Source organism: Aquarana catesbeiana, linkage group LG10, assembly GCF_042186555.1.
Source record: "Aquarana catesbeiana isolate 2022-GZ linkage group LG10, ASM4218655v1, whole genome shotgun sequence".
NCBI lineage: Eukaryota > Metazoa > Chordata > Amphibia > Anura > Ranidae > Aquarana > Aquarana catesbeiana.
Window position 1 is genome coordinate 6,036,564 of NC_133333.1, and position 13,974 is coordinate 6,050,537.

At 46.6% G+C, this 13,974-nt stretch overlaps 1 protein-coding gene across 1 annotated transcript in view; it reads left to right on the forward strand.

Annotated features, from left to right (window-relative positions):
* The window catches only part of LOC141110271 (protein-arginine deiminase type-2-like), a 59,582-nt gene extending 49,939 nt beyond the window's left edge, over positions 1–9,643 (forward strand). Inside the window, exons 13-16 of the mRNA XM_073601559.1 lie at positions 1,320–1,413; positions 2,338–2,414; positions 2,701–2,826; positions 5,179–9,643. Of these exons, the coding sequence (XP_073457660.1) occupies positions 1,320–1,413; positions 2,338–2,414; positions 2,701–2,826; positions 5,179–5,427 (546 nt within the window). The 3' untranslated portion in view covers positions 5,428–9,643. The remainder of the gene's footprint in view (positions 1–1,319; positions 1,414–2,337; positions 2,415–2,700; positions 2,827–5,178) is intronic.
* Positions 9,644–13,974: the final 4,331 nt, after the last annotated feature.

Below are 13,974 nucleotides of genomic sequence, written 5' to 3' on the forward strand. Positions count from 1 at the left end.
ATATCAGTGATACAGAACACTGCAGAGCATTACATATCATTTATACAAGACACTGCAGAGCATTGAACATCATTGATACAAAATGCTGCAGAGCATTGCATATCAGTGATACAGAACACTGCAGAGCATTGCATATCATTGATACAAGACACTGCAGAGCATTGCATATCATTCAACACAGAATACAGCAGAACCATTGCGCATCATAGAGCACGCTGCAGAGCATTGCACATAATTTATACAGCATACTGCAGAGTATTGCACATCATACATACAGAACACTGCAGAGCATTGCACATCATACATACAGAGCATTGCATCATTCAATACAGAATGCAGCAGAGCATTGCACACCATTCATACAGAGTGCTGCAGAGCATTGTACATTATTGACACAAAACACTGCAGAGCATTGAACATCATTCAATAGAGAACAATCATTGCGCATCATAGAGCACACTGCAGAACGTTGCACATAATTCATGCAGAACGTTGCACATAATTCATACAGAATACTGCAGAGCATTGCACGTCATTCATGCAGAGTGCTGCAGAGCATTGCACGTCATTCATGCAGAGTGCTGCAGAGCATTGCACATCATTCATGCAGAGTGCTGCAGAGCATTGCACGTCATTCATGCAGAGTGCTGCAGAGCATTGCACGTCATTCATGCAGAGTGCTGCAGAGCATTGCACGTCATTCATACAGAGTGCTGCAGAGCATTGCACGTCATTCATACAGAGTGCTGCAGAGCATTGCACGTCATTCATCCAGAGTGCTGCAGAGCATTGCACGTCATTCATCCAGAGCGCTGCAGAGCATTGCACGTCATTCATCCAGAGCGCTGCAGAGCATTGCACGTCATTCAGTGCAGAGCGCTGCAGAGCATTGCACGTCATTCAGTGCAGAGCGCTGCAGAGCATTGCACGTCATTCAGTGCAGAGCGCTGCAGAGCATTGCAAGTCATTCAGTGCAGAGTGCTGCAGAGCATTGCACATCATATTACACATGGGTCTTGAAGGTGACAGTTGTAATTTTGGCTTTTTTTGGAAGAGGAATTTTCTCCAGGCTGTGTAATGCTGCCACCAGGTGGATGGTTTGAGTATCGCCTGAATTGCTCCTTAGTTCATAGAAGCCGTCACACGCACGCAGTGAGACCTTTCTGTATTGTCGCACAGCAACCAATCAGATTTAAGCCTTTTGGGTTTACAATTGTCATTTCCCAGTGCAGGTTTGAACCTGTTTGGGGCGGTTTATATTGTCTCGGTCGGTGGGGGATTCTCTGATGGGGTCTCCTCTTCTCTTCTCTTCTCTCCAGGGTTTCCGCCTCCTCCTGGCCAGTCCGGCCGTTTGTCTCCGAATCCTGCAGGACAAGAAGCAGGAAGGACACGGAGACGTGGCCATTCTCCAGGGTACGTGGCTTCACTTACATATCGATTGTTCTCTTAACAATCACCTCTGTTGGACTGGTCATACATGGGCCGTTCCCGTGAACTAGGCAAATTTGACCTGTGGGTGGCGCTGCCAACACCACCGGGCTTGATGAGCTTTCATTGAGAAGTCCAAGGAACCAGATGGGAAAAGTTTCCGAACAGTGACTGCAGCCAATCAGATGGGTGGGATCCATGATGGGGGGATCCTAAAAGTATTGGGACGCCTGCCTTTACACGCACATGAACTTTAATGACATCCCAGTCTTAGTCCGTAGGGTTCAATATTGAGTTGGCTCCGCCCTTTGCAGCTATAACAGCTTCAACTCTTCTGGGAAGGCCGTCCACAAGGTTTAGGAGGGTGTCTATGGGAATGTTTGACCATTCTTCCAGAAGAGCATTTGTAAGGTCAGGCACTAATGTTGGACGAGAAGGCCTGGCTCGCAGTCTCCACTCTAATTCATCCCAAAGGTGTTCTATCGGGGTTGAGGTCAGGATTCTGTGCAGGCCAGTCAAGTTCCTCCACCCCAAACTCACTCATCCATGTCTTTATGGACCTTGCTTTGTGCATTTAGATTAAGAGCCGGGCGCATGAATTGGGGGGCGGCGCCCCTAATGGAGCAGGCACCACCGGCTTCTGATCCTTCCCCCCCCGCTTATCCAAAACATAAAACAATTGGCTGAACAAACACTAAATGCTGCGCCATTGGCATTAAAAAAAAAAATTGGAGCTGAGGCATCTAGCGTTCCCTGTGGTGAGTTGGTGTGGAGGTGGGGTCTCTGCCGATTTGGCTGGAGGTGATTTTGGGGTATTTATTTATTTATTTATTTATTTATTTATTTTTGAAGTATCCATCAATGTAGATTGAGACAAAATTTAACGGGACTGTCCGGGTGTCATTGCAGGATTTGAAACCAAGAGGTGGACGGTCACCAAGGTCCTCTCCACGGATATTATCGTCAAGGAGAACAGATACGCTCAGGTGAGGAATATGGAGGGAATTCCTGTACGTGGTCCAGGTACAGAGGATACCAGAATACGCAATGTCAGGAAAACCCGAGTCCGAGTTTTTTTTTTTAAACTGTTGAATCGATGGGTTTAGTTCTGTTTTAGGATTCATTGGTGGGGTGGCTGAAAAGTGGATGGGTGGGAGGAGGAGAGCAAGGTAAGTAGATATGGACTCCTAGGGCTTAGGAAGAGCAAAAGCACTGGTTCACGTTAATATTTATGGATTGTCAGGTTTTTATTTATGGTTTGTCCCTCGACAGCACTGCATCGACTGGAATCGTGATATCCTGAAGCGGGAGCTCGGTCTGACAGAAGACGACATTATCGATATTCCAGCTTTGTTCAAACTGCAGGATGGACAGGCTACCGCGTTTTTTCCCAATATGGTTAGTCAAGTGTCTACCTGGTTCATGTGACCGCAGTGGCATCAACTTTTACTTGTACCTGTATCTTCTTCTTTTAGATATCGCTCTGGTTGACTGTCGGTTCAGACACTAAAGGTGGTGACTGGTCTTGTCATGGTGGAACCAGTGACAAAGTTCCACTATATGACCCAAAAATATGTAGACCCCCCCCCCCCCCCTTTCAAATAGTGAAGGCCTTGTGTCTCCAGTGAAGGGTCCTGTTATTACTCCATCATACAAAGATTTTGTAGACAGTTAAGCTCTTCCAGTCTTGCGGTAACAGTTTGGTGAAGACCCTTTTCTGTTCCATCCGAACTGTGCCCCCCATGTGTACAAAGACACACCCCAAAAAAACATGGTTTGACCAGTTGGGTGTTGAGAAACTGGAGTGGTCTTCACAGAGCCCTGACCTCAGCTCTACTGAACACCTTGGGGATGAACTGGAACGCTGATTGTGAGTCAGGTCTTCTCATCCAACATCAGTACCTGACCTCACCAGTGGGCACAAATTCCCTCAAACACCCTCCAAAATCTTGTGGAATGTCTTCCCAGAAGAGTGGAGGATGTTCTAGCCACAAAAGTGGTGCAAGTTTGTAAAGACATAGTTTGACCAGTTTGGTGTGGAGGAACTTGAGTGAGGAACTGACCTCATCCCTACTGATCACCTTTGGGACGAATTGGAAGGCTGATCACACCAGGTCTTTATTTTTGGCGCCCAATGTGAGGCCCAACGTGTAAGCCAGGTCTTCTCACCCAACAACCTTACCTGACCTCACAGATAGGACAAATTCCCACAGACACCCTCCAAAATCTTATGGAAAGTCTTTCCAGAAGAGTGTAGGATGTTAGTCACATAGGGGGGGACTTCATATTAATGGTTTGGGGGAAAGGGGGTGAACTCCATAAAGGCATGGTTTGACCAGTTTGGTGTGGAGGAACTTGAGTTTCCAATGTCAGTCCTTAAATACCCCCATCAGGTCATGTTTTCAATCAATGTCAATGGCTTGGTATTTATGAGACGTATTTTATCTAATGGAAATTCCCAAAACATAGTCCGTTGGGGGTACTTGAGGTCTGAGTTTGGGAACCACTGTTGTAGACAATTGTTCTCCTCCATACAAAGCCTATTCTAAAAAGGATCTCTGAAGATAACATTTGAGGGTTTACTTGCTCTGGTAAGGAGATTTGCCCCATCACTGTGGTGCTGTGTATATTAATTTCTCACTTCGAAGCTGGTGTTGGGACTTTCATCTTCAGACTTCCTTTTTAGAATGGACTTTGCATTAAGTTTATCACTATTATATATTTTATGAGTGCCACTTATTATTTTATTATGGTTTAATTTGTAATCAAATTGTAGCTGGCTGCTTAATTTTTATTTGTGTTTGAGTGTGGACATATATTATCCTTTGTGTATAAATTGTGTTCCTCCAACCTTGTGGTAACAGTTTGGTGAAGACACTTTTCTGCTCCACCCATGACTGTGCCCTGTGTACAAAGCCAGCTTCATAAAGACATGGTGTGACCAGTTTGGTAGTGACGAACTGAAGTGCCCTGCACAGAGCCCTGATCCCATCCCTACTGATCACCTTTAGGATGAATTGGGTTGTGAGCTAGGTCTTCTCAACCACCATGAATACCTGACCTCACCAATGCTTTTTAGGCTAAATAGTCACACATTCCCTCAGACACACTCAAAAATAGTTTACAAAACCTTTCCAGAGGAGTGGGGTTGGCTTCATAAAGACATGGTTTGACCAGTTTGGTGTAGATGAACTTGAGTGTCCTGCACAGAGCCATGACCTCAATCTTAATGAACACCTTTGGGATGAATTGTGAGGACAGGTATTGATGTTGGATGAGAAGACCTGGCTCACAATCTGCATTCTGATTCATCCCAAAGGTGTTCAGTAGGGTTGAGGTCAGGGCTCTATATAGGACTCTCGCGTTATTCCAAATCAAACTGGTCAAACCACGAGTGTCCTACACAGAGCCCTGACCTCAACCCTACTGAACACCTTTAGGATGACTTAGACAACTGATTGTGAGCCAGGTCTTCTCATCCAGCATCCTGACCTCACAAATGGGCACAAATTCCCACAGACACCCTCCAAAATCTTGTAGAAAGTCTTCCCAGAAGTGTGGAGCCTCGAAGGGGGACAACTCCATATTCATGGCTATGGTTTCGGAATGGGATGCCCATCAAGCTTGTATAGATGTGATGGTCAGATACCCACAAACATTTCACTATATATTGTAACGGCATGAGAAATATTTTTGCCTTTATGCTTTTCTCCTCTTTGACCGTTGTCCTCGTGTTTTTCTTTCCTTCAGGTTAATATGATCGTCTTGGGAAAGATACTGGGAATTCCTAAGCCATACGGTCCAGTCATCAAGGAGACCTGTTGCCTGGAGGACTATGTCGTCGACCAGCTCAAGCCACTGGACCTGACCTGCACCTTCATTGACGATGTGGTGTCCTACCACAAGAAGCTTGGTGAGGTGCACTGCGGCACCAATGTACGCCGGAAGCCGTTCAGCTTCAAGTGGTGGCAGATGGAAGAGCCACAGAGTGGCAATTGAGAGCGAAGCTACCTGTCCCCATCTGTCCTCTCCTGCGATCCGGTGTGCAGTGAAGCCCTCTAGTATCAGGACTGTAAAATACTGCTAATCCCAATCCCTGTGTTGTGGGGCCACTAATCAAGAAAGCAGATACCAGAATCCAAGGGTCACTCAGCTTCTACAGCCATTGTATAGACCAGGGGTCGGATGCGGCCTTTTTGCTTGCTTTTATTTGGTCCCTGGGGCAATAGTTCATTCTCTGACACCAATGAAGGGGCATAATTCCTCCCAATAGCACCAATGATGGGGCACAATTCCTCCCAGTGACACCAACGTGGGACATGATTCTTCCCACCCAATGACAGGGCCCAATTGTGCTCATTGACACCAAAAATGGCACAATATTTACTCCCACTGATAGTGGAATATGTTCTACCTCGAATGGCCACAGTCCCGTCCCCCAAAAGTCTGTAGGATAGTAAACTGGCCCTTTGTTTAGAAAGTTTGGAGACTCCTGGTATAGACACATGATGATGTCACCCTTCCCTGATGGATTCTCCAAACTGTAAATAAGAGACGGTGCCACCTTCATTGTTGCCCAGATGTTTCAGAGGTTGCTCATATATCAAATCCACTTTCCTTTTTCGCACTGGGCATAGCCTTCCTTTGACAGCTTCTACATTAAAGTCAAGGCAAGAACCTTTCGTCTTTTTTTAAGATGTGAATAAGCACAAAACCATAAAACACGATTCACATCATGAATTCTATAGGACGGTCTATACAGTAAATATAAAATATGAGTTATGTAAGCAAAGATTTCTTGATAAAGGTTTATACTAACATACACATCTGTACATAAATCTGAACCATTTATTCCTCTGCGGCCTGCTGCTTTCCTGAAGTTCACTGTCTCACATGTCGCCTTGTTAAAGGACCAAGAAATCTGAATTATAAATTGAAAGAACTGTCGGTATTGGATGTTGGTGTCTGCATAAAAGGTAATAACTGATCCGTGCCAGTCCTTTGTGTTTTAGATTTCCTGGCCTTTAAAAGCAATTTGAGCTCTCAGCAGTAAAAACTTACAATGTATGAGCAGTTGTATATGCCCCCTCTTCCAATGATAGAGTTGAGGTGTCTCCAGTGAAGGGTCCTGTTAATTATCCATCATATGAAGACATTGTAGACAATTGTGCTCTTCCAACCTTGTGGTAACAGTTTGGTGAAGACTCTTTTCTGTTGCACCATGATCGTGCCCCTGTGTACAAATCCAGCTCCATAAAAACATGGCTTGTCTGGCTTGGTGTGGAGGAACTTAAAGTGTAAGTAAACCCCCCCTATCGTTTTCAGCAAAGGAAGCTGCCATCTTTGCTTCTGTTTAATCTACAACTGCCATGATGCTGCACATGTGATCAGTTATGACGCCAGCCATTGGATGGTTTGACAGTGTGGTTGAGGACACAACCAATAGGAGTATTACATTTCCGGTACGTGCCAGAAATGAAACTGTTTTATGGATGGGTTTACTTCTGCTTTAAGTGTCCTGCACAGAGCCCCGGACTCAACCCTACTAAACACCTTTGGGGTGAACTGGAATGCCGATGGTGATCCTGACCTCACAAATACTCTTTTGGCTGAATGGGCCAAAATTCACAGACAGACTCTACATTTTTGAGGAAAGCCTTCCCAGAAGAGTGGAGCGAGCTCTATAAAGACATGGTTTGACCAGTTTGGTATGGGAAAACATGAGTGGGGACCTTCAGAGAGCCCTGGCATTGTCCCTACTGAGCACCTTTGGGATGAATTGGAACTCTAATGGTGAGCCAGGTCTTCTCACCCAATATCAGTACCTGAATTCAAAAATGCTCTATTACCACAAGACAATTGTTTTCAATGTCTGCATGATACAGTATTACCAGGACCCTTCAATGGAAACATTTGAACTTTGGTGTGGAAGAACTCGAGTTCCCAATGTCAGTCCTCTAGTACCCCGGTCATGTTTAGAAGCAGTGTCAATGGCTTGGTATTTATGACCGATTGTTTTATCCAATGGAAATTACAAAAACAGCCTGTTGGGGGGGTACTTGAGGACTGAGGTTGGGAATCGCTATTGTAGACAATTGTGCTCTCAGCAGTAAAAACTTACACTGTATGGCCAGTTGTACATGGAGTACCTTCAATGATGGAGATCAGGTGTCTCCAGAAGGGCACTCTTAATTTTCCATCATACAAAGACATTGTAGACAATTGTGCTCTTCTAACCTTGTGGCAATAGTTTGGTGAAGACTTTTCTCTTCGACCATGACTGTGCCCCTGGGTACAAAGCCAGCTACATAAAGACTTGGTTCGACCAGTTTGGTTTGGAGAAACTCGAGTGTTCTGTACAGAGCCCTGACCTCAGCCCTACTGAACACCATTGGGATGAATATGAACTTTAATGGTTAGCCAGGTCTTCTTATCCAACAACCTGACCTCACAAATGGGCACAAATTTCCGCAGACACACCAAAATCTTGTGGAGCCTTCCTAGAAGGGGGCAGGATGTTTTAGACCCAAGGGGGGCAAACCTATATTAATGGCCATTTTGTGTGGGAAGGGGGGTCGGGAGGAAAACCATATTAATGCCAATTAGGAGAGAGGGGCTACTCAATATTAATGGCCATTTGGGCATGGGGGGGGGGGGGTTGACTCATTGCAGTGACTGGTACATCATGGAACAAGACGGCTGTTCCCCAACAAGTGGTTACCCTCATCATGGGATGGAACAGTGATTGACCTAATCATAGGAAGGGTTTGTGATTGGCCCCATTATGGGACAAGACTGTGATTGGCCTCATTATGGGACAAGACTGTGATTGGCCTCATCATGGGACAAGACCGTGATTGGCCTCATCATGGGAAAAGACCTTCATTGGCATCATCATGGGAAAAGACCGTGATTGGCCCCATCATGGGAAAAGACCGTGATTGGCCCCATCATGGGAAAAGACCGTGATTGGCCCCATCATGGGAAAAGACCGTGATTGGCCCCATCATGGGAAAAGACCGTGATTGGCCCCATCATGGGAAAAGACCGTGATTGGCCTCATCATGGGAAAAGACCGTGATTGGCCTCATCATGGGACAGGACAGGACTACATCATACAAAGACATTGTAGACAATTGTACTCTTCCCACCTTGTGGTAACAGTTTGGTGAAGACCCTTTTCTGTTCCACCATGACTGTCCCCTGTGTACAAAGCCAGCTACATAAAGACATGGTTTGACCTCAACCCTACTGAACACCATTTTTGGATGAATTGGAACTTTATTGGTGATCCGGGTCTTCTCATCCAACAACTTGACTGCACAAATGGGCTACAAATTTCTATAGGCACACCCCAAAATGTTGCGGAAAGCCTTCCCAGAACAGTATAGGCCGTTAAAGCCATGGGGGGGGGCGTCAGCTTCATATAAATGGCCATAGGAAGGGCGGTGGTGCCATATTTGATGGTGATGGTTTGGAGTAGGATGTCCAACAAGCTCCCATAGATGTGAGGGTCAGGTGTCTACAAACGTTTGCTCGTATATTGTAGATGTTTATTTCTTATAAGAATCTTGATCCTGATCTCCATGTCCTATACATACACACAACCAAGGTATAACTCCCTTTCCAGAAGAGGTTCCTCTTGTTTGTATCTGTATTTTTTAATGCTCAGGGTGGCACAAGGATGTTATTGGGATCACCCCCTTCCCCCCTCAGTACAATGGCAGGAGTGGATGTTGGGGTTCAGTTGTAGCCTCCTATTTCCATCTTTTTACATTGTTGTTTATTTATGCCTTGGGACTTATATTGTTGCCTATAACAGGATGTGATTCTATTCTATTTTTTTTCTACACTAATATTCTGTTATTTCATAAACTTCTGTTTTCTTGAAATTTTATAACTTTTGTTTTTCCTCTGTCATGTCCATCCTTCGCACTTCCCTTTCTCAGAAACCATACGATGAAATCTATATCTGTGATAGGCTCTACTGGTATTCGGGTGTGATGGAGAAAAAAAAAAAAATCTTTTGACGTCAATCACCTGCCTTAGTGAGGCCTAAGAAGTCATTTCCATGACCGGGGATTGCCTCAGCGACCAACCTGGTTGTCACAGAATGTTTGTTTTTTATTTCTCATTTCCTGCCTCCCGGGAGTATCGACCTGCCTTGTAAAATCTGATTACTAACCCAGATTAATAAAGTTTTTGGAATGTTGGATATTGCTGGAGTCATCTCTTCGTGGCTTAGTGTGCAAAGAGTGTTACAAGAGTGAAAATACCCTCCCTGATTATTTTTGCACAGCGACCAATCAGAATCGTGCATTTGAGAAGGGGCCATGTGAAGCAGAAGATGTATGGACACCATAGCTGACTCTCAGGTGAGAGTCGGTCTTACAGCCTTTTACTACTCAACTATGGCCTTACTACTCAGCTGCCTCACATGAATTAAAGCGTATGTTGACCAGAACAAAATAAACAAGCAAAAAAAAAAAACTTGATCCTACCAAAATTCCTGTGAGGTTTGATAGGTGGGAGCACTTGCTAAAATTCTTACAAACTAGCGCAGGGGAGGTCCTGAATTTTCTCTGGTCACATGACTGTCCTCTGTGTTTTGTGTGGGAGGTCCTAAATTCTTTCAGGTCACAAGACTAGTCCTTGTGTTCTGCATGGGAGTTACTAAATTCTAGCTGGTCATATGACTAGTCCCGGGTTCTGTGTGGGAGGTCCTAATTTTTCTCTGGTTACATGACTAGTCTCTGTGTTCTGTATGGGCAGTCCTGAATTTTCTCTGGTCACATGACTAGTCTCTGTGGTCTGCAGAGGAGGTCCTGAATTTTCTCCAGTCATATGACTGATCCCTGTGTTCTGCGGGGGGGGGGGGCGGGGTTCTGAATTCTCTCTGGTCACATCAACAGTTGCTGTGGTCTGACAGTGAGCTCCTGCATTTTTTTTTTCTGCTTACATGACTAGTCCTTGCATTCAGCGTGGGAGGTCCTGAATCCTCTCTGGTCACTTGACTATTGTGTTCTATGTTGGAGGTCCTGAATTTTCTCTGGTCACAGGACTAGTCTCTGTGTTCTGCAGAGGAGGTCCTGAATTCTTTCTGGTTACATAACTAGCCCCTGTGGTCCGCGAGGGAGGTACTAAATTGTCTCCAATCATATGTTCTGCAGGGGCGGTTCTTGGAATTCTTTCTGGTTACATAACTAGTCCCTGTGCTCTGCATGGGAGTTACTAAATTCTAGCTGGTCATATGACTAGTCCCAGGTTCTGTGTGGGAGGTCCTAATTTTTCTCTCTGGTTACATGACTTGTCTCTGTGTTCTGTATGGGCGGTCCTGAATTTTTTCTGGCCACATGACTAGTCTCTGTGGTCTACAGAGGAGGTCCTGAATTTTCTCCAGTCATATGACTGATCCCTGTGTTCTGTGGGGGGAGGTTCTGAATTCTCTCTGGTCACATCACTAGTTGCTGTGGTCTGAGAGAGAGCTCCTGAGTTTTTTTTTTTTCTGCTTACATGACTAGTCCTTGCATTCTGCGTGGGAGGTCCCGAATCCTCTCTGGTCACATGACTAGTAACTGTGGTCTGCAGGGGAGGTCCTGAATTCTCTCCAGTCATATGACTAGTCTCTGTGTTCTGTGTGATAGGGTCTGAATTTTCTCTGGACACATGATTAGTCCCAGTCTTCTATCACTGGGCTCCTATACAGATATACACTGGCAGGACACATGCACATTACTTTCTGTAACTGGCCTTTTGAACATGAGAGTCAAGACGGTGATCGGCGTTGGTATAAATCTCTATTATTACATGATGATAAAGTCCGTTCTGTCTTCTCCTTCATTTCATGCTCCTGTGAAGACAAAAATGTAAAAATATCTAATACTCACAAAAACAATTACAGGAGATAGCTGGTACTTGACTGGAAGCTCTGTGCAGACTTTTTGGAAAGGCAGTGAGTTTACAGTGCAGCACTTATAGCGATGAATATGGAGGATCTCTCTTGCTGGCTGTGCCTGGTAAGTACCCGGTGCCCTGTCCCCTGCCCGACACTGCTACTGCCTGCTCTTGTGGTAACCCCCCCCCCCCCCCAAAAGAAATGGAGTGAAGAAAGAAAGTGGCGCCCTCTGCTCCGAAGTGTGGGTGTGGCCAAATTCTGCTAACAGTGGGAGGGACTAAAGGGGGCATAGGTAAATAAAAACTGGAGCCTATGCCCCCTATACTCGGCACACACATGTCACAATCTGTTTATCAGCAAAATACACTTTAATGATTGTGCCACAAGGAAGAGCATAACAGACACACATAAACCTCAGTACTCTCATTAGAATGAAAATAAACTGTTCCATTACATCTGCTTTTCTACACAGCCTAACCCAGAGAGGAACTTCAGGAGTACTGGACTCGGGTGCAGTGGTCAGGAGTACGAAATGTAAAACACAGTGAAGGGAATTTATTAAAAACTGGTGCAGCTGTGCATGGCAGCCAATCAGCTTCTATCTTCAGTTTGTTCAGTTAAGCTTTGAAAATGCAAGCTATGAGCTGATTGGTCGCTATGCACAGCTGCTCCACATTCTGTCAGTCACAGTATGGATCTCCCCTAACATCCCTACCCCCCCCCCCCCCCCCCCAGTACAGACTCCCCTCCCACCACAAACCCCTCAGTATGTACAGACTGACCTCCCCAACATAGACCCCTCAGCACAGACTCCCCACCACCAGCACAGACCCCTCAGTACAGACACTGCAGAGTGTGGGAGCAGTGGGGGTGCAGTGTGGGGGGTGCAGAGTGAAGTTGATGCAGGGGGTGCACAGTGAGGTGTAATGGGGTACAGTGTGGGGAGTTCAGTGAGGTTTAATGGGGTGCAGAGTGAGGTATAATGAGGTGCAGAGGGGGGTGTAATGGGGTGCAGAGTGAGGTGTAATGGGGTGCAGTGTGGGGGTGCAGAGTGAGGTATAATGAGGTGCAGAGGGGGGTGTAATGGGGTGCAGAGTGAGGTGTAATGGGGTGCAGTGTGGGGGTGCACAGTGAGGTATAATGAGGTGCAGAGGGGGGTGTAATGGGGTGCAGTGTGGGGGTGCAGAGTTAGGTATAATGAGGTGCAGAGGGGGGTGTAATGTGGTGCAGAGTGAGGTGTAATGGGATGCAGTGTGAGGTATAATGGGATGCAGTGTGGGGGTGCAGAGGGGGTGTAATGGGGTGTAGTGTGGGGGTTGTACAGTGAGGTGTAGTGTGGGGGTTGTACAGTGAGGTGTAATGGGGTGCAGTGTGAGGTGTAATGGGGTGTAGTGTGAGGTGTAATGGGGTGCAGAGGGGGTGTAGTGTGAGGTGTAATGGGGTGTAGTGTGAGGTGTAATGGGGTGCAGAGGGGGTGTAGTGTGAGGTGTAATGGGGTGCAGTGTGGGGGTGCAGAGGGGGGTGTAATGGGGTGCAGAGTGGGGGTGCAATGGGATGCAGTGTGGGGGTGCAGAGGGGGTGTAATGGGGTGTAGTGTGGGGGTTGTACAGTGAGGTTTAATGGGGTGCACAGTGAGGTATAATGGGGTGCAGAGGGGGTGTAGTGTGAGGTGTAATGGGGTGCAGTGTGGGGAGTTCAGTGAGGTTTAATGGGGTGCAGTGTGGGGTGCAGTGTGAGGTATAATGGGGTACAGTGTGGGGGTGCAGAGGGGGTGTAGTGTGGGGGTTGTACAGTGAGGTGTAATGGGGTGCAGAGTGAGGTGTAGTGTGAAGTATAATGGGGTGCACAGTGGGGTGTAATGGGGTGCAGTGTGGGGGTGTAGTGTGAGGTGTAATGGGGTGTAGTGTGAGGTATAATGGGGTGCACAGTGGGGTGTAATGGGGTGCAGTGTGGGGGTGCAGAGGGGGTGTAGTGTGAGGTGTAATGGGGTGTAGTGTGAGGTGTAATGGGGTGTAGTGTGAGGTGTAATGGGGTGCACAGTGGGGTGTAATGGGGTGCAGTGAGGTGTAATGGGGTGCACAGTGGGGTGTAATGGGGTGCAGTGTGAGGTGTAATGGGGTGCACAGTGGGGTGTAATGGGGTGCACAGTGGGGTGTAATGGGGTGTAGTGTGAGGTGTAATGGGGTGTAGTGTGAGGTGTAATGGGGTGTAGTGTGAGGTGTAATGGGGTGTAGTGTGAGGTGTAATGGGGTGTAGTGTGAGGTATAATGGGGTGCACAGTGGGGTGTAATGGGGTGTAGTGTGAGGTGTAATGGGGTGTAGTGTGAGGTATAATGGGGTGCACAGTGGGGTGTAATGGGGTGTAGTGTGAGGTGTAATGGGGTGTAGTGTGAGGTATAATGGGGTGCACAGTGGGGTGTAATGGGGTGTAGTGTGAGGTGTAATGGGGTGTAGTGTGAGGTGTAATGGGGTGCACAGTGGGGTGTAATGGGGTGCAGTGTGGGGCTAGTAGGGTAAGGGGGTGCAGTGGGGGAGGGGACATTCATACAGGCTGCATGCAGCCCTATACCTTCCAGTGGGGGCGCTGTCTGCACTCTACATATTATTATCCAATCAGAACTCTGCAATTAATGAGCAACAACTTTGTTTTA